General features: G+C 42.3%; 1 protein-coding gene across 1 annotated transcript in view; it reads left to right on the forward strand.

Annotated features, from left to right (window-relative positions):
- The first annotated feature begins 1,292 nt into the window (after positions 1 to 1,292).
- The window catches only part of LOC130296690 (NXPE family member 1-like), a 29,006-nt gene continuing 6,742 nt past the window's right edge, over positions 1,293 to 23,556 (forward strand). Inside the window, exons 1-3 of the mRNA XM_056548514.1 lie at positions 1,293 to 1,999; positions 13,663 to 13,724; positions 21,179 to 21,397. Coding sequence (XP_056404489.1) covers positions 1,413 to 1,999; positions 13,663 to 13,724; positions 21,179 to 21,397 — 868 coding nt within the window. The 5' untranslated portion in view covers positions 1,293 to 1,412. The remainder of the gene's footprint in view (positions 2,000 to 13,662; positions 13,725 to 21,178; positions 21,398 to 23,556) is intronic.

Raw genomic sequence — 23,556 nt, forward strand, 5'->3', positions numbered from 1 at the left:
CTTGACCTTCTGCTACGTCTGACCTCGCCTAGCCTTGTCCTTTTGCACCGCGCCATCTCAGCTGCCAGAAAGGTTGAGTCGCTACCGGGTTGAACGACCTGGAGGTTACCTGCCACAGCAAGTCCATCCCGCCTTGCGGCGGGCTCTGGTGAATACCAGTAACCCCTTAGACTCCTTTCCCCTGGTACGGCCCACGCCATCACCTCTCTGGCACAGAGGATCCACCTCCAGTGTCCTCATCATCCGCCAGCCCGGATCCTGACAGACCTTCAGTGGCTCTTCTGCCTCTAAATAAGATGAGCGTAGGATCTGTAGAAAAGTGATGGGTCTGTATGTTGCCCACAATATGGTAATATCTCATCATAGGATGTGACCACTGCAGTCAATCATTGACCACATTGGTGACATAAGGGAGGCCAACATTTTTTTTTTACTTATGAGGCCAGTTGTCAGCTGCAGGGGACATGGTTGCAGCAGGGTACCACAGGATAAGAAAGGTGAGTGCAAGAACTTATGGTGGATTATAAAGACTGGCCAGATAGACATTTTAAGCTGTGGGCCCCGTGGCTCGACTTCCTTTCCTATGATGGCTTCAGGTCCCTGTGCCACCCTGCCTAGTCCCCCTCTTTTCCTTGAAGCTGCTGCCCCACCCCCTTCTTCTGCCCTGGACAATTTGAGAGGAACTTTCTCCCACAGGAGTGTTCCAACCTGCGAGGTGCCCAGGTTTTTGTGGTTTCACAGTTCTCCCCCTTCCCCTCCCGTCTTTCTTACTTCCACCCCCTTTTTCTCTTCTTCATCTCTCCTTTCCTCTTTCTCTATTCCCCACTCTCCGTGCTCCTGATTCCTGCCTTTTTATAACCTACAGTTAGTGGAGATGCTTCTTTATGATATGTTTTGAATTTGTTACTGCTAATTTGTACCTGGGAATCATTGGCATCCTTCTTATCGGATACTCTCATGCTGAATTTGCCGATATATTGTATTTTGCTTTTCATACATTTTTAGTGTACCATTTATATTCATTAATGCTAATACCTTTCTACTATTAATAAAAAAAGAAAGGTGAGTACAGCCTTTTTTTTTTTTACTAGGATTACTAGAAGCAACATTAATAATATGACCTGTGAACATGACGAAATCTCAGATAGGTTCAGTAGGGACGGAGATATCTATGGTTGGCCCATCACAATCCCATACAAATTAGAAAATGTAAAGCCATAAAATAGTTGGGAATAATCTATATCACACAGTACTTTTCTGATGACTTCAACATTGATGTTTTTCAGATTAAAATAGCATTATGTCAAGGTCACAATCTGTGTAGCTACGGACCTGTCGATTTTCCTACGACCACCATAACTCCTTCAAAAGATGACGTTCAACTTTCAGAAATCTTCCAGAGAATATCTGCCATGATTCCTAACTTGATCTTGACTGACATTGACAAAGCATCTAGTGCCAGGAGTAGCAGAGGAACCATAATCCATCCAAAGCCCGGCTACTGTATTGGAGACAATTTAATTGTCCAGATTGACATGTTTGACTATTTGGGTAACAAGAAAACCTATGGAGGAGACTTCATGACAGCAAGAATCTTCACACCCCATCTCAAAGCAGCAGCATCAGGAAAAGTTGAAGATTTTAACAATGGAACTTATCATGTCCATTTCACCTTGTTTTGGGAGGGGAGAGTTTATATTTCTATTGTGCTCTACCACCCAAGTGAAGGGGTTGCCGCTCTGTGGAGAGCGAGGAACAAGGACTACGGTCTTGTATACTTCACTGGGACCTTTGTGAATGGAGATCAACAAGTCAAAAGTGAATGTGGATTCAAGCTGAATTTTGATAAAAACATATGTGAATATGGCAATAAGAAAGACCGTGAAGCCTTTTACTGCTACAAACCCGATTCTGTGAGTTGTGAGTCATTAGCTTTTCTACAGTCCTCCAATAGGGATCTCTCATTCCTTACACCACTTGAAAAGATTCTACTTAAAAGGTAACAATGTGTTGTTTTTCTTCCAATATTTTTTCCTCCCTAGTTCTAGGATCTATGTTGACTGTCAGTTCCTGAAAGTTTAACCCCTTAAATGCCTCAGTCAAAAGCAACCACGGCATGTAAGGGATTTTGACAAAGGAGAGAGTGCCCTCTATTACCATCTGCTCCCCACTAATGCGATCATGGGTGCCACTGGTTGTTGTGGACCCCAGGCCTGCTATAGCTGTTTGAGTATTGGGTTGTGTCAGAGGCATGACCTAATACATTGCCTGTCAATGAAAGACTAAGTATTCATACAACTTATTTCTTGCATTTTTGCCACAAAAAAAAACTGTACTCTCCTTTTGCAGTTCCAAGATGCAGTCTTTGCGGCATTTTCGTTTTTAAATAGTCGGTTTTTGTTTGTTTGTCTTTTCCTCCGATAGATGTCTATGGAAGGTAAAAGAAAACACCAAAAATTCAGTGAAAAAACGCCAGTCTAAACATGTTTTGTTTCTTTTCTTTTCTTTTTTTTTCAAATTGAGCCCAATAACAAAAGGAGTGAAAAAATGCCAGAGCTAAAGTGGGTTTGGCATGTCACAGTTCCCTACTGACTCCCAGCTAACCTCTGGCCACAGTGTCCCCCCCCCCCCCCCCCCCAAAAAAAAAAAGAGCCATGCAGTGAATATGGTGCTTTTGTTTAGTTTTTTGTCATTTCTGCCACAAAAAAGGGGGAGGCCAAGTCTTAGGGAAGTTTTCCTAAAAAATAGCCACTGCATCTTCCAGCATTTTTGTATTTTTTTTCTGGTGCTTTTTCCTTTGTGTGGAATTTTATTTATTTATTTTTTTTTTTTTCATTTGGCAATTTTTCCTGTTCCAGTGCCCACCCCCTCCTTTTTTTTTAATTCTTAATTAAAGAAAAGAAAAAAAGAAAGTTTAATAAGCCAGAAAAAAAGTCAATGCAAACTCATATTGCGTTTTTAATGGCATTTTTTCTTTCCCATAGACTTCTATGGGAGAGAAAAGCCAAGATTTCACAGAAAATATACCATAGTTTTAACATGCTGGGATTTTGAAAAACTGCACTGAGCCCAAAAATGCAGAAAAATTGCAATAAGGAGTGAAAAAACGCTAAAGACAAAAATGGCAAGTGGGTATGGAATTTCATAAATCCTTATTGACTTGCAGCTAACTTCTGGCTGCAGCATTTTTTCACTGTGCGGCTGTTTGGGTGTTTTTGTTGGCATTTTTGCGAAAAAAATAAAAATAAATACATAAATAACAGATGGAAACTTATTCTAACACTGGAAGACATTAATGCTTTTGTATACAAAATCTTTATATGAAATGATCACACAGTAAAGTCCCCTAGGACTGAGAAAATATAGTTAAATAAAGTTATAGAAACAACTAAATTAAACAGCCAAAAAGCTATAAAAATATAATTATAAAATACATATATATATATATATATATATATATATATATATATATATGAATTCTTTGACTTTAATGAACCAAGCAATTAAATTAACAATAACAAACATTATGAATGGTGACCAAAAGTGGAAAATTACTGCAGAATAACTTTTTTTTGCCATCTGATTCCCCTTCTCTTATGCAAAAAAGGGATGACCGAATCGAATCTGACAAATCCGTATTCGTTACGAATTTCAGGAAAAATTTGATTTGCAACTAATGCGAATATTGCTGCGATTCCATTGTGCAAATTGCTTCATTAAACTCCATTTAGTGCGGTCCAGGCTCCAGGGGCCGAGCATCTAAAATGTGAGAACATGGGGCAAGGAATCCTGGGAAGGCGGGAACAAGGGTGGGCAGGATGACCCTGAATCACATGCAGCATGCAGCCTATCAGCAGCCAGTCACCTCTCTGATGTCACAGTCCTATATAATCTGCATCCATCTTGCGGCCAATCACATCAGCGTTCTATTACAGAGATAGAAAGGGACAGAGAGCAGTGTGTTGCACAAAAAAGCTTTTTTACAGCAGCGATTCACCTCAAGCCCAAATCCTGTCAGACATGATGGGCTAAGTCCAACATGTAAGACTCCATGTTGCCTCCAACAAGCCATCTTTATATGAAGTGTAAACTGCTTCATTCAAAGATTAGCTTTAAAATACAGGGTGGGCCATTTATATGGATACACCTTAATAAAATGGGAATGGTTGGTGATATTAACTTTCTGTTTTTGGCACATTAGTATATGTGAGGGGGGAAACTTTTCAAGATGGGTGGTGACCATGGTGGCCATTTTGAATTTGGCCCTTTTGAATCCAACTTTTGTTTTTTCAATAGGAAGAGGGTCATGTGACACATCAATCTTATTGGAAATTTCACAAGAAAAACAATGATTTGCTTGGTTGTAACGTAACTTTATTCTTCCATGAGTTATTTACAAGTTTCTGACCACTTATAAAATGTGTTCAATGTGCTGTCCATTGTGTTGGATTGTCAATGCAACCCTCTTCTCTATATACTGCTATATACTACTATATACACCGCAGGAGAAATGCTAGCACAGGCTTCCAGTATCCGTAGTTTCAGGTGCTGCACATCTCATATCTTCACAGCATAGACAATTGCCTTCAGATGACCCCAAAGATAAAAGTCTGATGGGGTCAAATCGGGAGACCTTGGGGGCCATTCAACTGACCCACGACGACCAATCCACTTTCCAGGAAATGGTTCATCTAGGAATGCTCGGACCTGGCACCCATAATGTGGTGGTCACCATCTTGCTGGAAAAACTCAGGAAACGTGCAGTTTCAGTGCATAAAGAGGGAAACCTCATCATGTAGCAATTTTGCATATCCAGTGGCCTTGAGGTTTCCATTGATGAAGAATGGCCCCACTATCTTTTTACCCCATATACCACACCATACCATCAATTTTTGTGTTCCAACAGTCTTGGAGGGATCTATACAATGTGGGTTAGTGTCAGACCAATAGCGGTGGTTTTGTTTGTTAATTTCACCATTCACATAAAGGTTTCCTCATCACTGAACAAAATCTTCTGCGTAAACTGAGGGTCCTGTTCCAATTTTTGTTTTGCCCATTCTGCAGCATGAGAAACTACGGATACTGGAAGCCTGTGCTAGCATTTCTCCTGCGGTGTATATAGTAGTATATAGCAGTGTATGCGGATACTGGAAGCCTGTGCTAGCATTTCTCCTGCGGTGTATATAGTAGTATATAGCAGTGTATACGGATACTGGAAGCCTGTGCTAGCATTTTTCCTGCGGTGTATATAGTAGTATATAGCAGTGTATACGGATACTGGAAGCCTGTGCTAGCATTTCTCCTGCGGTGTATATAGTATTATATAGCAGTGTATACGGATACTGGAAGCCTGTGCTAGCATTTCTCCTGCGGTGTTGCTATCAGTGTGTGAAGAGTGGGAGAAGAGGGTTGCATTGACAATCCAACAAAATGGGCAGCACATTGAACACATTTTATAAGTGGTCAGAAACTTGTAAATAACTCATGGAAGAATAAAGTTACGTTAAAACCAAGCACATCATTGTTTTTCTTGTGAAATTCCCAATAGGTTTGATGTGTCACATGACCCTCTTCCTATTGAAAAAGCAAAAGTTGGATTCAAAATGTCTGACTTCAAAATGGACGCCATGGTCACATCCCATCTTGAAAAGTTTCCCCCCTCACATATACTAATGTGCCACAAACAGGAAGTTAATATCACCAACCATTCCCATTTTATTAAGGTTTATCCATAGAAATGACCCACCCTGTACATTAAATAGAGTTACTTGAAATATGCTGACATCAATTCTAGCATGTTCCTAATTCTACAATAACAAAAGGCTGATAATAAGTTCCAAAACAATTTAAAGGTTACAGCCAAAATTCACGGTAAATGAGACCAGGTGGCCGCTATTGTCTAACAAAGCCAAAATATATGACTGTTGTTGACATACTGGTGGAGATCACACGTCTCATTATACCTATGTTGTCACTGGTAATTTTCCTGTAGATGGGTACTGCATAGCGCCATCTGCAGGGGAATTTGCCCAGTGCTGTCAAGGGGGGGGGGGGCGCTTTCTCTGTCCTTGGGAGGCCATTTATTCCCATTGGTTAAGATGTCCCTATCACGGGGTCTACTTGATTGACAGAGAGATCATAAAACCTAGGAACAGAAAGTAAGGGCGGTTGATGGGAACAGAGGACACCAGAAGATGTCATGAGGTAGTGAGACGTCTCTACCCACCCAAGGGGGGGGCGCATGCCAAGATGAAGGCCCTGAGAGACCATCCCAGGTGCTGCAGTGTGTCATGGATAGATACTGGTAACATTATAGCTACATGTTATGTCTTTTCCTCTTTTCTTTGTTTCTATATACAATCTCAGGCAGAAAATAGATTATTTGACACAGCCCTGACCTCAGTATCTGAGGAAAGGGATTTAGGAGTAATTATTTCAGAAGACTTAAAGGTGGGAAGACAATGTAATAGAGCAGCAGGAAACGCTAGCAGAATGCTTGGATGTATAGGGAGAGGTATAAGCAGTAGAGAGAGAAGTGCTCATGCTGCTGTACAGAACACTGGTGAGGCTTCACTTGGAGTATTGTGCGCAGTACTGGAGGCCGTATCTCCAGAAGGATATAGATACTCTAGAGAGTTCAGAGAAGATACTAAACTAGTACATGGATTGCAGGATAACACTTACCAGGAAAGGTTAAAGGAACTGAACATGTATAGCTTGGAAGAAAGAAGAGACAGAGGGAATATGATAGAGACTTTTAAATACATAAAGGGAATCAACACGGTAAAGGAGGAGAGGAGATTTATAAGAAGAAAAACTACCACAAGAGGACGTAGTTTTAAATTAGAGGGGAAAAGGTTAAAAAGTAATATCAGGAAGTATTACTTTACTGAGAGAGTAGTGGATGCATGGAATAGCCTTCCTGCAGAAGTGGTAGCTGCAAATACAGTGAAGGAGTTTAAACATGAATGGGATAAGCATAAGGCTATCCTTCATATAAGATAGGGCCAGGGACTATTCATAGTTTTCAGATTATTGGGCAGACTAGATGGGCCAAATGGTTCTTACCTGCCAATACATTCTATATTTCTATATACAATAGCTATTTTGTTACATGCAACTGGTAACAACAAGTTAACTTCTTAGATGGTAAGAATCAGAGTTAAGAAGTGGATGTCATTATGGCAATTGAGACAGCGAATAGATATATGAAATCTCCATTTAGACATTGTAGTATGTTTATTATATAGATCATCCAACTTTCATCTGCAGAGAAAGGGGCCATGGCCTATGCATATCAATACATCAACATTAGTGCACATTTAGCATAGTTGCCGATCCTTTGCTACCTTATTTGTCATAAATAAAAATATATCCACAGAATTCCCAATAGGAGCTCCTGACAAATTTAGTACCGTTATATATATACTAGCTGAGTACCTTGCGTTGCCCGGTTTTCCCTTCCCAATCCTTGTTGGGGAGGAAAATCAACAAAAGAGGAATCCCAACCCCATATCCTGTCCTCATATCCAGTCCTCATATCCTAACCCTTATATGCTGTCTTCATATCCCATCCTCATATGCCGATCTCCTATTCCAACCTCATATGCTATCCTCATATCCCGGCCTCATATTCCGTCCTCACATCCCATCCTCATATCCTGGCCTCATATCCCATCCTCACATCCCATCCTCATATCCCATCCTCATATCCTGTCCTCATATCCCAACCTCATATCCCGTCCTTATGTCCCATCCTCATATCCTGTCTTCAGTTGGGACTGATTTGTGATGAAGATATTGCAAGCTGAAAATAGAAGGGGACGTGGCTTTGTGGGACTGGGCGTGATTTGCAAGCCAGACCGATGCACAAAAAGGGTAGAGAATAAAGGGGGTGGGGCTTAAACAGTGGGCGTGTCTTTGTCAGATGGGGTGTGGCTTGCAAGCCGGACTGACCCATTCACCAGGAGATGCGGAGCTTGTGGAGTAAGGTACTGGAAGTCCCATATACTTGCATGAGACTTGAAACAAAAACCCATCTTTTATATAAGGGTGTAGGTAAGGGTTAATTTAACTATCATATGTTTCTATTTGACATATAAGTAATATGTGACCAGGTATTATTGAAATATCTCCAGCTGTACGGAAGTTATGTGGGAACATACATTTCCCATAGATTTTCATGGAACTGTAAACAAAAACCGTGACCCTCACAAATGGGGGTAGTTAAGGGTTAAATTAACTATCCTATATTTTAAGTGGACATATAAGTAACATGTGACCAAGTATTATAGAAATATCTCCAGCCGTTTGGAAGTTATGCAGTAACTTATATTTCCTACTAGCTGAGTACCCGGCGTTGCCCAGTTTTTCCTTCCTAATCCTTGTTGGGGAGGAAAATAAACAAAGGAAGAAGCTTTTGACTTCATATCCCGTCCTCATATATTGTTGTCATATCCCAACCCCATATCCCGTCCTCATATCCAGACCTCCTATCCCGTCATCATATCTCAACAACATATCCCATCCTCACATCTCGTCCTCATATCCCGTCCTCATATCCCGACCTCCTATCTTGACCTCCTATCCCGACCTCCTATCTCAACCTCCTATCCTGACCTCCTATCCCGTCCTCATATCCCATCCTCCTATCTCGACCTCCTATCTCGACCTCCTATCTCAACCTCCTATCCTGACCTCCTATCCCGTCCTCCTATCCCGTCCTCCTATCTCGACCTCCTATCCCGACCTATCCCGATCTCCTATCCCGTCCTCCTATCCAGTCCATCTTTCCCAACCTCCTATCCTGTCCTCCTACCCCGACCTCCTTTCCCAAACCTCCTATCCCGACCTCCTATCCTGTCCTCTTATCCCGACCTCCTATCTCGACCTCCTGTCCTGACCTCCTATCCTGACCTCCTATTCCGACCTCCTATCCCGTCTTCCTATCCAGTCCATCTATCCCGACCTCCTATCTCGACCTCCTATCCTGAACTTCTATCCCGTCCTCATATCCCATCTTCATATCCTGTCCTCCTATCCCGACCTCCTATCCCGACCTCCTATCCTGTCCTCTTATCCCGACCTCTTATCTCGACCTCCTGACCCAACCTCCTATCCTGACCTCCTATCCCGACCTCCTATCCCGTCTTCCTATCCAGTCCATCTATCCCGACCTCCTATCTCAACCTTCTATCCCGACCTCCTATCCCGTCCTCCTATCTCGTCCTCCTATCCCGTCCTCATATCCCATCCTCATATCCCATCCTCATATCCTGTCCTCCTATCTCGACCTCCTATCCCAACCTCCTATCTCGACCTCCTATCCCGACCTCCTATCCCGACCTCCTATCCCGACCTCCTATCCCGACCTCCTATCCCGGTCCTCCTATCCTGGTCCTCCTATCCCGACCTCCTATCCCGTCCTCATATTTCATCCTAATACCCCGTCCTCATATCCCGACCTCCTATCCCGACCTCCTATGTCGACCTCCTAATCCAACCCATAATATGTGTACCAGGTATTGAAATATCTCCAGCCGTACGGAAGTTATGTGAGAACATACATTTCCCATTGATTTGCATGGGACTTTAACCCCTTAAGGACCAGGGGTTTTTCCGTTTTTGCATTTTAGTTTTTTCCTTCTTACTTTTAAAAAATCTTAACTCTTTCAATTTTTCACCTAAAAATCCATATGATGGCTTATTTTTTGCGGCACCAATTCTACTTTGCAATGACGTCAGTCATTTTACCCAAAAATCTACGGCGAAACGGAAAAAAAAATAATTGTGAGAGAAAATTGGAAAAAAAAAACGTCATTTTGTAACTTTTAGGGGCTTCCGTTTCTACGCAGCTCATTTTTCGGTAAAAATGACACCTTCTCTTTATTCTGTAGGTCCATACGGTTAAAATGATCCCCTACTTATATAGGTTTGATTTTGTCGTACTTCTGGAAAAAATCAAAACTACATGCAGGAAAATTTATACGTTTAAAATTGTCATCTTCTGACCCATATAACTTTTTATTTTTCTGCGTATGGGGCGGTATGAGGGCTCATTTTTTGCGCCGTGATCTAAAGTTTTTAGCAGTACCATTTTTGCATTGATAGGACTTTTTGATCACTTTTTATTCATTTTTTTCAAGATATAAAAAGTGACCAAAAATGCACTATTTTGGACTTTGGAATTTTTTTGCGCCTACGCAATATATTTTTATAATTCGGACATTTCCGCACACGGCGATACCACATATGTTTATTTTTATTTACACAGTTTTTTTTTATGGGAAAAGGGGGGTGATTCAAACTTTTAATAGGGAAGGGGTTAAATGATCTTTATTCACTTTTTTTTCCACTTTTTTTTGCAGTGTTATAGCTCCCATAGGGACCTATAACACTGCACCCACTGATCTTTTACATTGATCACTGGTTTCTCATAAGAAACCAGTGATCGATGATTCTGCCGCTTGACTGATCATGCCTGGATCTCAGGCACTGAGCAGTCATTCGGCGATCGGACAGCGAGGAGGCAGGTAGGGACCCTGCAGCTGTCCTGTAAGCTGTTTGGGATGCCGCGATTTTGCGGCGGCTATCCCGAATAGCTCACTGAGTTAACCGGCATTGTTTCACTTTCATTTTAAACGCCGCATTTAAAGGGTTAATAGCACGCGGCACCGCTATCACTGCCACGCGCTATTAGCCACGGGTCCCGGCCGTGGCCCCGTGTTATAGATCGGGAGCGGACTCAGGACGTACAGGTACGTCCTGGGTCCTTAAGGGGTTAAACAAAAACCCTGACCCTCACAAATGGGGGTAGTTAAGGGTTAAATGAACTATCCTATATTTTAAGTGGACATATAAGTAACATGTGACTAAGTATTATGGAAATATCTCCAGCCGTTTGGAAGTTATGCAGTAACATATATTTCCCATTGACTTGTATGGGACTTTAAACATAAACCCCGCCCCTGGCAAATGGGGGTGAGTAAGGGTTAAATCACCTATCCTATGTTTGTTGTTGACATATAAGTAACATGTGTGCCAAGTTTCATGTTAATATCTTTAGCCGTTTGGACGTGATACTGGAACATACATACACACACACACACATACACATGTTGAGTTTTATATATATAGATAGATTTATGAGACTTTAAACAAAAACCCCGCCCCTGGCAAATGGGGGTGAGTAAGGGTTAAATTACCTATCCTATGTTTGTAGGTTGACATATAAGTAACATGTGAGCCAAGTTTTATGTTAATATCTTTAGCAGTTTGGACTTTATGCTGGGACACACACACATACATACATACACACATACACACACACATTGAGTTTTATATATACACATATACTAGCTGAGTACCCGGCGCTGCCTGGTTTTTCCTACCTTATCCTTGTAGGGGAAGAAAATCAACAAAGGAGGAAGCTTTTGTCCTCATATCCCGTCCTTAAATCCTGACCCCATATCCCCTCCTCATATCCCAACCCCAAATCCCCTCCTCATATTCCGACCTCATATCCTGTTTTTATATTTTGTCCTCATATCTCAACCTCGTATACTGTTCTCATATCCCGTCTCAATATCCCAACTTAATATGCCAACCTCATATGCTGTCCTCACATCCCGTCCCCATATCCTGACCTATCCTGGATAGGGGATAAGATGTCTGATCGTGGGGGTCCTACCACTGGAGACCCCCCATCTCGGCTGTAGCACCCCACACATCCAGTGCATGGAGCAAACTTTGCTCTGTGCCGGATGACTGGCGATGCGGGGCGGAGGCTCGTGACGTCAGGGCCACGCGCCCTATATGCATGTCTATGGGAGGGGGCGTGACGCCCCTCCCATAGACTTGTATTGAGGGGGCGTGGCAGTGACGTCACGAGCAGGGCACGGCCGTGATGTCACAAGCCTCCAGAGCTCCAGCACTGCACCCAACGTGGCGCGATCCCCGCAATAAAACATCTTATCCCCTATCCTTTCGATAGGGGATAAGATGTCTAGGGGCGGAGTACCCCTTTAAGGATGCAGGGCGCACCTGTTCTATGACTCACTCTCAGGAGCTAAGTGTGCGTAAAAGTGGTATGGTCATGGCAGCCAGGACCCATGGCTAATGTCGGACATCACCAACCAGCATTAACCCGTGAGACGCCACAATCAAAGTTGATTGTAGCATCTAAAATGTAAAAAAAATTCCAGATTCTCAGCAGTGCTGATTGGGACACCCTTAGTGAAACCTGCCCCCTCACCGTCTTATTGGTGCTCCAATGCTGCAGGAAGCCATGGCAGTCTGGAAAGATGGAGCGACGATAACTCTGATCAATGCTGTGCTATAGTATAGCATTGTTTAACGTTTGCAAGATTAAGATTGCATTTAATAGTCTCCTATGGGGAATAAAAATAGTAAAATAAAAAAACATGAAAAAGTTTTTAATAAATGTGAACTAACCCATTCCCTAATAAAAGTTTGAACCACCCTCCTTTTCCCATTTTTTAAATAAAATGATGTAAACAAAAATAAACATAAACATATGTGGTATCGCGTAAATGTCCGAACTATTAAAATATAATGTTAACTAAACAGCACACAGTTAATAGCATATATGTAAAAAACACCAAAAGTCCAAAATGGCGTATTTCTAGTCACTTTGTAAAAAAAAAAAAATTCATAAATAAACGAAAAAATGAAAAAATCATAGGGGTCAGAAGAGGACAATTTTAAACATGCTAATTTTCCAACCAAAAAATTATAATATTTTGAAAGTAGTAAAACTAGATAAAACCTTTTACAGTGGTCCCTCAACATACGATGGTAATTCGTTCCAAACGACCCATCGTTTGTCGAATCCATCGTATGTTGAGGGAACCTGCTGGGGCACATTACACTGCTATCCGACAGCAGCTTAAGCATTTTGCCCTGTTGGATAGCAGTTAATGCGATGGCCCCGACATATAAATGCATCGTATGTTGATGCTGACATCGACATGCGATGGCCTCTGAGAGGCCATCGTATGTCGATTTTATCATATGTCGGGGCCATCGTAGGTCGGGGGGTTACTGTATATATTTGGTAGTGTTGTAACCTTATGGACCTGCAGAATAAAGAGAAACGGAAGCCCCCAAAAGTTACATAATAGGGTTGTTTTTTAAAATTTTTTATTTCGCTGTAGATTTTATGGTAAAATAATTTATGTTGTCACAAAGTACAATTGGTGGCGCAAAAAACAAGCCCTAATATGGGTTTGTAAGTGGAAACTTTAAAGCGTTATAATTAGAAGGTAAAGAGGAAAAAATAAAAAATTCCTGCACCCTCAAGGGGTTAAACAGCTTGTTCTGACAGATTTCTGGAACAATCTTAGACTTCCTGTCTAAGTTTACACTTCCTGAGAATAAGCCAGTTTATGAAAATCTTTCCCACTGAGATCTAAAATAATTTTTAAACATTATTATTATTATTATCCCTGATTCTATCCAATTACTTGTCTCTGTGGTCTATTGCTTCATCAGTACATATATAATGTTATTTTTGTATATTTTTAAAATGAATTTTCACTTGAACATACTCAAACTGTAAATGATATATGGGAAACAACAATGCGGGATGGTGTTTTTCCGTTCATTGAATAATTTTTATTTCTTATTTATTTTTTTCCCCAGAGAAAACGTTGCCATAGAAATTCCCTCAAACCCTCAATATATTGATGTGCAGAAGTGTAGCAGTAAGTATATATCTATGTCATTTTGTGTTGTGTTAACTGAAAAAAAAATCTCCCACAGAGATGAATGGAGGAGGCGTGTTTCAACCAGCTGGCATGCTTGGTACGAAACTTGCTCTAACGGAGAGTTGGGGCCCGTACGGGAGATTGCGGGGGTCCCAGGGGTCAGACCCCTCACAGTCAGACATTTCTTACCACTGGACATCTTCTTTAACCTAGCAGCTGATATACAAAAAATAAATAAATAAAAAAGAAACACTCCTTAGACTGGTTGTTCCACCATTGAATTTCCACCATTGAATTTGCATAGTAACATAGTTCATAAGGTTGAAAAAAGACCAGAATCCATCAAGGACCACTTAATGGAATAGTATCATGAATAAAATCCTATCCCCTAACCGAAGGAGTTTTAGATCGCGCGGGGGGGGGGGGGGGGGGGGTGGTCCAAGCGCTGGGGCCCCCTGTGATCTCCTGTTTGGAGCCCCGGAGCTCTAGCACAGGAGTGAATCATGACCCCCGCCTGAAATGGAGGCCGCCATGCCCCCCTCCATATAGCTCTATGGGAGAGTCGTTCAGCAATCTTTGGTTCTCCCATAGAGCTTTATGGAGGGGGGTGTGGCGGCCTCCACTTCGGGTGGGGGTCATGATGCGCTCCTCTGCTAGAGCTCCGGGGCTCCAAGCAGACGATCGCAGGGGGCCCAGTGCTTGGACCTTCCCGCGACACTAAAACTTATCCATGACACTGTACTAGTCATTTAACTTTGATTTAATGTTTTTACACTTACACAATCACTTACACAATGCCTTCAAATATTTAGCATTCCAAAGCATCATTTACTATCAACTTATAACTGAAAGGAAAGAACAAACAAAATCTGAGGACAGTGCCTCGTCTAATTCTGTGGATCCAAGTGGCTGTCTGTGAGGGTCTGTGATGGGACTCTCACCTGGATGTAGCCTTGAGGTTAAGCGTATCACCCCTGTAGTTGGGGTACTCTAGGAGACTTGCAAGCCATCTGGGATTCAACCGGTGACAGCTGCATGGGACCGGTAAGGAATAAGTAGAGAAAGAAGGATAAAAGACTGTCCCCACTAGGCGCTATCTCCAGATGAAGGAATAAAAAATGAGAAGAATCCTCTTACTTCAATAAAAACTTGTTTATTAAATAAACAAAAATAACAGACTACATCAAATCAAGACGTGTTTCGGGTGTTGTACCACCCTTCCTCAGTTTCAGATGAGTGGAGTGTGATAGGCATAGGGGCATAGTCCCAAACATAGGGTGCCAAAATTGGGGGGTGTGGTCACTGAGCAGCAGCTTGTCACATCCAAATATAGAAATGAAGGTGCAAAACGATACATACAATATGTTAAAAGTAAGCATATAATGGTAATAACCTAATGGTAAAAAAAAAAAAATAGTGTTAAAATCAATTCTAAAAAGTTAAATGTTGCAGACCAGCAGTGGGTACATGGAAAAAACATCTGGGTCATGACTCGGAACATAAAAACCATAGTTCAATTGGGGACCAGGCTTAAATCCGCCCAGAATGTAAAAAAAAATATATAAAACATATAAGATGTAACACAATAAATAGCATGAATAAAGAATCATGTCAGCAGAAAGTTTAGACAGATAGAACAATGCACTAATATTGATGTCCAGGATCGCGCTGTGCGATCTGAATTAGGTGAGCGGCATTGAGAGGGGATCATGTGGTGAGATGAGCCAGTCGGCTTAAAGGGGTACTCCCACCCTAGACATCTTATCCCCTATCCAAAGGATAGGGGATAAGATGTCTGATCGCGGGGGTCCCGCCACTGGGGACCCCCGCATTATTGCATGCGGTACCCACCTATTTTTTCACCGGAACCGCTGGAGGGTCTGAGTCGCGACTACAGGAACGGAAGTCTGTGATGTCAGGACTCCGCCCTCGTGTGACGTCACTTCTGTCCCCTCAATGCAAGTCTATGGGAGGGGGCGTGATGTCACACGGGGTGGAGTCCTGACGTCATGGACTTCCATTCCCGTAGTCGCGACTCAGACCCTCCAGCGGTTCCGGTGAAAAAACAGGTGGGTGCCACATGCAATAATGCTGGGGTTCCCAGCGGCGGGACCCCCGCGATCAGACATCTTATCCCCTATTCTTTGGATAGGGCATAAGATGTCTAGGGTTGGAGTACCCCTTTAAAGTAAACCAGTTCATGGTAAACATAAGGGTGTGTAGCGCTGATAGCGGAGATGCAGTTGTCTTTACTGTGAAAGTGAATGGAGGGGGAAGGAGGGGGGGAGGGCCACTTAGTATATGAGGATGATGCTGGTGAGGTACATTGAAAGGGAATTAGAATATAGAGCAGAGAAACAGACTGAATAGATTGAATTTAAGTGAACCATAAGCAGGAGTGGGAGAGAAAGGGAGGGAGAAAAAAGGGGGGAGAAAAAAGGGGGGAATGGGAAAGCGGACAGAGAAAAGGGTGGAAATGCAGATGGAAATGTAAGGATAAATAAAATAACAAGAAAAAAATGTAAAAAATAATAAAAATAAAAAAATAATGAAAAAAATAAAGTAAAAATGAAAATAAAAATAAAATGAAACGAAAAGTAAAAATAAAAATAAATATAAAAATAAATATAAAAATAATAAAAATAAATAATAAACAAATAATAAATAAATATACAATATAGATAGAAGTAGATGGACAGAATAAGAAGCGAGAAGGTGAAACCTGATAACACATATTGAATGAATCACAATACATTTTCAATAGATTCATTTAAACCCAATGGAACTGATGTTTTAAAACGGTGAATCCAATAGTTCTCTCATTTCCTGAGAGAGCTGAACCGTTGACTGGTATCTTTTGATATGTGTTCAATGGGAAGCAGATTAAAGGCATTAAAATCACAATTGTGAGCCTGTTAACATTTGCACAATGTTTATTAATGCGGCAACGTAACGTTTGTATTGTGCGGCCTACGTACTGTGAGCCACAGGGCCACTTCAACAAATATATAACATAAATAGTTCCACAATTGATAAAAGATTGCATTGGGAAGGAATCCCCCATGAAGTTCAATTTCAATTGAATTTCAATTTCAAAGTGCTTTGTGCCATGTGCAATATTCGAGCAACATTTGCATGTTGTGACGTTGCACCTAAAAGCGCCCAAAGGGGCCGACAGTCTACTTGGAGTGATAATATTTTTCAGTCTTTGATCTCCGAAAGGCAATATTTGGTTTAGTCGGAATAACATTTTTGAGGTATGGATCGAGTAATAGAATATTCCAGTGTCTTGCCAGGATAGATTTGATAGACTTATGGTCGCTACTGTAATTGGTAGTAAAGTTACATTTAAAGGTTGTGTCCTTGTTCTCTTTGTTACTGGGCAATAGGCAGACTTTTTGACCTAGGGCCAGAGCTTTCTTGCGGCCATTGGAAATGAGTGCCTTGGGATAACCTTTCTTATTAAATCTGTCTGCCAGAATGTTAGTTTGAGTGATAAAGTATTTTTTATTAGTACAATTATGCTTTATCCTTTTGAATTGACTGAAAGGAAAATTTTTTATCCATTTGCTGTAATGTGAACTTGTATAGTCCAAATAGCTATTACTGTCCACCTTTTTGAAGTACGTTTTTGTGGATATTTGGTTGTCCTCGTGAAACACAATGACATCCAAGAATTCTGCATTGTTTTTAAAAATGTGATGGGTGAACTCCAAGCTCCATTCATTGGTTTTCAGGTCATCGTTGAAGGTATTAAGCTCTTCTCTAGAACCATCCCAGACGATAAAAATGTCATCAATGTACCTGTTATATGAAATACATCTGGGAAATAATGGGTGGGGATATATAGCATTCTCCTCATACAGGCCCATGAACAGATTTGCCAGACTGGGCGCAAAATGAGACCCATTGCTGTACCACATTCCTGTTTATATATATGAATTTGAAATAGTTGTGATGCAAGATGAAACATATTCCATCTAAGATGAAGGATTGTTGAGCAGGGGACATATTGGGGTCTGAGTTGAGAAAGTGTGATACGGCTGCAATACCCAGTTCATAGTCAATGATCGTATATAATGAAGTGATGTCCATGGTTAAAATATATAGTGTGGTTTCCAAGGGATACTGAGGATAGTGTTGATGAAATCAGCGGTATCTCTAGTGTAAGACGGAAGATTAATGATTTATTTTTGAAGAATAATATCAATATACTGGGATAAATTTGAAGTCAATGAATCAATACCTGAGATTATAGGACGTCCGGGAGGTTTCTTAATATTTTTGTAGACCTTCGGATGGTAATAATAAAAGGGGTGTATCGGGTTCCAAGATCAAAATATATTTGAGTTCTTGCTTGGTTAAAACCCCCTTTTCAAAACCATCCTGTAGTAGTAATTTTAGTTCTGAATAATATTGATTGGTAGGGTTATGGCCTAAAGGTATATAGATTTATAGGTATATAGTATATATATATATTTTTCTGATAATAAATGGTCGGCCTCTGTGATATAATCTTCTCTATTAAGCAGAACAATACCCCCTTTTGTCTGCTGCCTTGATGACAATGCTTTTGTCATCTGACAGGGATTTTGTAAAATTTTGGGGGTAATTGGTTTTTGTAGAACATAATGTTTCAAAGTCAGACATAATAGCTGTGGAGAATGTTTCTAAGCAGTTACCTCCATGGTGTAAAGGGTAGAAATTAGACTTGGGTTTAAGGTGAGAAGGCATAGGAGGGAGGATCCAAGGTGGTGGTATATTCCTTTGAATTCGAACTGTCAGATGTGGTATTTGTAGTGGTTGTGAGAGATTTAGCAGACATATTGAAATGTCTCTGGAGTGTAAGTTTACGGATGTAATTGTTAGCGTCTAAGAACAGATCTAAGCTGTTGGATCTGTTAGACTGGTAAAAGGATAGACCTTTCTCCAATAGACTGACTAGTTATAGAGAGCGTTTGGACAGGTTGAAAATGTTAACAGTATTGAGGCAATAAGCGACGGTATCTATTCTGTTATTTGTCTTCTTTTGTTCTTGTAGTTTCTTATGTGACCCTCCTCTGCATCCTCTCTTCCTTTTCTTTTTAAACCCAGTGGTGCTGCAACATGTATGGTTTCTAGGGACGGATGCGATGCTCGGGGGTAGCCCTAAAAAAAGATACATTGTCACAGAAAGAGGTGTGAGTGGGAGATGATCGGGTGACTGAAAGTTCTGAAGGCCCAGTATGTGGTGTAGAGAATAGTTCCTGTATGGTAGGAGAATTGGAATGGGAGGATACAGGTGAAAGAGTCTTTTGTACCGTGATGAGAGAATCTTCAATTGATTAATTTCATTCTTCTATCACGCTGAATCTCCCTGCGGGTAGAGAGGATTCATTGTTATTTCTCACAAATTCCAAAAGTTCCTGTGGTATGTCCGACCTGGTTATGGTGGAGTGGGTAATATCTGCAGGTGAAGGTGGAAGCGAATGGATCTCCGCTGTGGTGGTAATGGAATATTTTGCTGTTCTTGTAGGAAGTTGTTCGGTGAGGGACCCCGTCTGGACAGGAGGGGGGAGTCCAGCCTTGGTAACTGTGGTCATGAGAGGGTTGAGGTTTGGATAATGGTCATGTGGTGACTTGGTGGCATGTGTAGCGAACCTCTGGGGGTTAGGATGAGAGGTGTGTGGAGGAGACCCTACAGGGGTATGCTGAGGAATGCTTCTGAAGTATTGATTCTTGTGACTCTTGTGTTTATAGCTCTTAGTATGTCTCCTGTTTTTGGAGTGAGTGGTTGGGGTATGTGATACCCCTCCTGTGGATCCTGATTTGTAAGAGGTGTTTTCTTGTTTAAGGCAAAATTTTACATTCCCTGTTTGATAATCAATTCTGTCACGGTTTAGTTTGTGAAGTTTGTTGGTTAACAACTCTTTTTTAAATTTTTGTTTAATTCCCTTGTCCCACCCCTTGTCCTCAGGGAGGGTTTTATAATCAGTGAGTTTGGTAATACACTCATCTATTTTATTGGACACTTTCTCCACCAATTCTACCCTTTTCTCCCGCAAAATCTCAATCAGGGTATTAGAACAAATGGAGAGGCATAATTCTAAGCCATAAGCCCCTACGTAATATCTTTTCAGTCAGATAAACATTCAAAACAGAGCTGTCTTGTTGATGTTGAATCTCAGTTTTTGATAAATTCTCAAATTCAAAGAAAAGGTCTTTCATCTTCTTTAATTCTAAAGATGGGTGGGTATAACCTTTGTCGGGCCTCTTAATGGGTACAGTGTCCACTTTGTGATTAAGTACAAGGTCTTTGAACATGAGGTTCCTTTTAGACAGATGAGTAGACTTTAGATCCATGGTACACAGAAGAAGTGACGAGTCGCTCAACTCCCCTGGCGGCCGTCCACTGGCAACCTGCAGCGATGTGTGGTTTCCGATAGTAACCAGGCGCTGGTGCAACATCCGTATGCACCAGATACACACCATTCACTTTTACAGTAAAGACAGCTGCATCTCCGCTATCAGCGCTACACACGCTTGTGTTTACTATGAGCCGCCACACGTGCTCTGTGTTTGCTTTAAGCCGACTGGCTTATCTCACCACGTGATCCCCTCTCAGCCATTCACCTAATTCAGATCACACAGCGCGATCCTGGACATCAATATTAATGCATTGTTCTATCTGTCTAAACTTTTTGCTGACATGATTCTTTATTCATGCTACTTATTGTGTTACATCTTGTATGTTTTTTAAATCTTTTTTATATTCATGGCGGATTTAAGTCTGGTCCCCAATTGAAGTATGGTTTTTATCTTCCAAGTCATGACGCGGATTTTTTTTTGCATGTACCCACCGCTGGTCTGCAACATTTAACCTTTTATTATTGATTTTCACACTATTTTCTTTTATCCATTAGGTTATTAGCATAATATGCTTACTTTTAACATATTGTATGTATCGTTTTGCACCTTCATTTCTATATTTGGATGTGACAAGCTGCTGCTCAGTGACCACACACCCCAATTTTGGCACCCTATGTTTGGGACTATAAAGAGGGCCCCTATGCCTATCACACTCAACTCATCTGAAACTGAGGAAGGGTGGTACAACACCTGAAACGCGTCTTGCTTTGATGTAGTCTGTTATTTTATTTTTGTTTATTTAATAAACAAGTTTTTATTGAAGTAAGAGGATTCTCCTCATTTTTTATTCCTTCATCTGGAGATAGCACCTTGTGGACACAGTCTTTTATTCTTCTTTCTCAACTTATAACTGAGGAATGCACCCTTTGGGTGCTACTTTGACTACTGGTCACACCCAATGGGCTTCCTGTTTTAATGGCCTGGCCACATTTTCTGTATCTAAAAAAATATATGTATATGTAAAATCCTAATATGAATGCATTTTTATGGTGTTAATGTCTTGTTGAATGCCCGTTGATGTTTTTGTCTTATCATTCCACTAGTGTCCTCTTCATTGACTCTGGAACACTGTAAGATTGGAATAGAGTCTCCCTTTCCCAGCGGTTTTGTGCTACAAAATAGATGGAAACCTGTGTTTTGTAGCATCTTCAACTTTAGTTCTCTTGAGCACAAGTACAAATGTTTAAGGGACAAAATGATCTACTTCATGGGAGATTCAACCATACGACAATGGAGTACATATCTAGTACATACCTTTAAAGGTAACTGCCGAGTCATAATAAATTTCACAATGGATTTGCATAGTATATATAATTGTCAATTAAAGGGAAACTGACACTTTAAAAGGTACAGTTTGGAGCAGGTGCATTGCAAGAATCTAAAAAGATCTTGGTCACGAGACTGAGTATGCTTCAAAGGCCAAAATAACCATTATTACCCCCATACAGTGCCCATATAGTTGTACATACTTGTATTATATAGAAGGTTGGCAGCCCGTAAAAGTGATTACAATTACCGTATTTAGCGGGCGCTTTAAATCAATGAACTGCAGCTGCTTTTGCAGGCCCAGAGACCTGCCGTCGCTGCCCGATTCTCTACCCCTGCCTATCCTGGGGTCCAGAGACTGCCGGCGCCGCTGCCCCATTGCCTCCCCCATTCCCGTTTTTCTGAATCCTGCAGAAGCCCCCAGGAAAGACAGGGGGAGAGAGGCCATCGCTGCCCGCTTCTCTGCCCCTGCCTTTCCTGGGGTCTAGAGCCCTGCTGCCGCCGCTTCTCTCCCCCATTGCTGGCGCCGCTGCCCCATTGCCTCCCTCATCCCCGGTTTTATAATTACCTGTTGCCGGGGTCAGGTCCGCGCTGCTTCTGGCTCCGGTGTGGCGTCTCCTGTGTCGTTGCTATGCGCTGCCCTACGCAATGACGAGTGATGTCACATACGTCACTCGTCATTGTGCCTCGCAGTGCATAGTAACGACACAGGAGACGACACACCGGAGCCAGAAGCAGCGCAGACCCGACCCCCGCAACAGGTAATTATAAAACTGGGGATGAGGGAGGCAATGGGGCAGCGGCGCCGATAGCCAGGGGGAGAGAAGCGGCGCCGATAGCCAGGGGGGGTATACACATTTTCAGGATCCGGACTGGAATGCAGAGAGGACACTGGAGGGGGATCCTCTGTGTCAGTGAGGTGATGGCATGGGCCGTACCAGGGGAACGGAATCTAAGGGGTTACTGGTTTTCACCAGAGCCCGCCGCAAAGCGGGATGGACTTGCAGCGGCAGGTAGCCCCCAGGTCGTTCCACCTGATAGCCACTCAACCTCACTGACAGCTGACAACCTCACTGACAGGCGCGGTACACAGGGACAAGGCAAGAGCAAGGTCGGCTGTAGCAGAAGGTCAGGGCAGGCAGCAAAGGGTCGTAGTCAGGGGCAACGGCAAGGGTCTGGATACACAGGCTTGGGATACACAAAACGCTTTCTCAGGGCACTAGGGCAACAAGATCCGGCAAGGACAGGAAGGGGAAGTGGTTTTTTATAGAATGGGAGTGATTGACAACTGATTGGGCCAGGCACTGGCCCTTTAAATTTCAGAGAGCCAGCGTGCGTGCGCCCTAGAGAGCGGGGCCGCGCGCTCCGGGACGTGACAGCCGGGGAACGGGACAGGTGAGAGGATTGGGATGCGACCCGCCGGCAGTAACAGTGCAGCGCTCCCGGGCAGCGGGTCTGACCGGGGCGCTGCAGACAGGAGAATGCCGCGAGCGCTCCGGGGAGGAGCAGGGACTCGGAGCACTCGGCGTAACAGTACCCCACCCCCCTTAGGTCTCCCCCTCTTTTTGGAGCCCAGGAATCTGCGGACAAGCTCCTTGTCAAAAATGTTGGCCTCAGGTTCCCAGGACCTCTCTTCAGGGCCACAATTCTCCTAATCAATTAAAAAAAAATATTTTACCTCAGACGATCTTGGAGGCAAGGATCTCTTTAACAGCGAAGACATCAGAGGAGCTAGAAACAGGAGTGGGAACAGTAACCTTGGGAGAAAAGCGGTTAAGCACAAGAGGTTTGAGAAGAGACACATGGAAGGAGTTAGGAATGCGAAGAGAAGAAGGAAGATGAAGTTTGTAAGACAGAATTAATTTGATTCTTGATTTTAAAAGGACCGAGGTAGCGAGGACACAACTTGTAGCTAGGGACACAAAAGCGTATGTATTTGTCAGAGAGCCACACTTTGTCCCCAGGGAGAAAGACAGGAGGAGTTCTTCTCTTTTTGTCTGCATGTCTCTTCATTCGAGACGTGGCCAGTAGGAGCGACTTTTGAGTCTTCTTCCAGATAGCGGAGAAGTCCCGGGTTACTTCATCCACGGCAGGAACTACAGAAGAAGTGGGAATGGGGAGGGGGGGCAGAGAGTGACGTCCCTACACCACAAAG

The sequence above is a fragment of the Hyla sarda genome, chromosome 12, assembly GCF_029499605.1.
Source record: "Hyla sarda isolate aHylSar1 chromosome 12, aHylSar1.hap1, whole genome shotgun sequence".
In the NCBI taxonomy this organism is placed as follows: Eukaryota; Metazoa; Chordata; class Amphibia; order Anura; family Hylidae; genus Hyla; species Hyla sarda.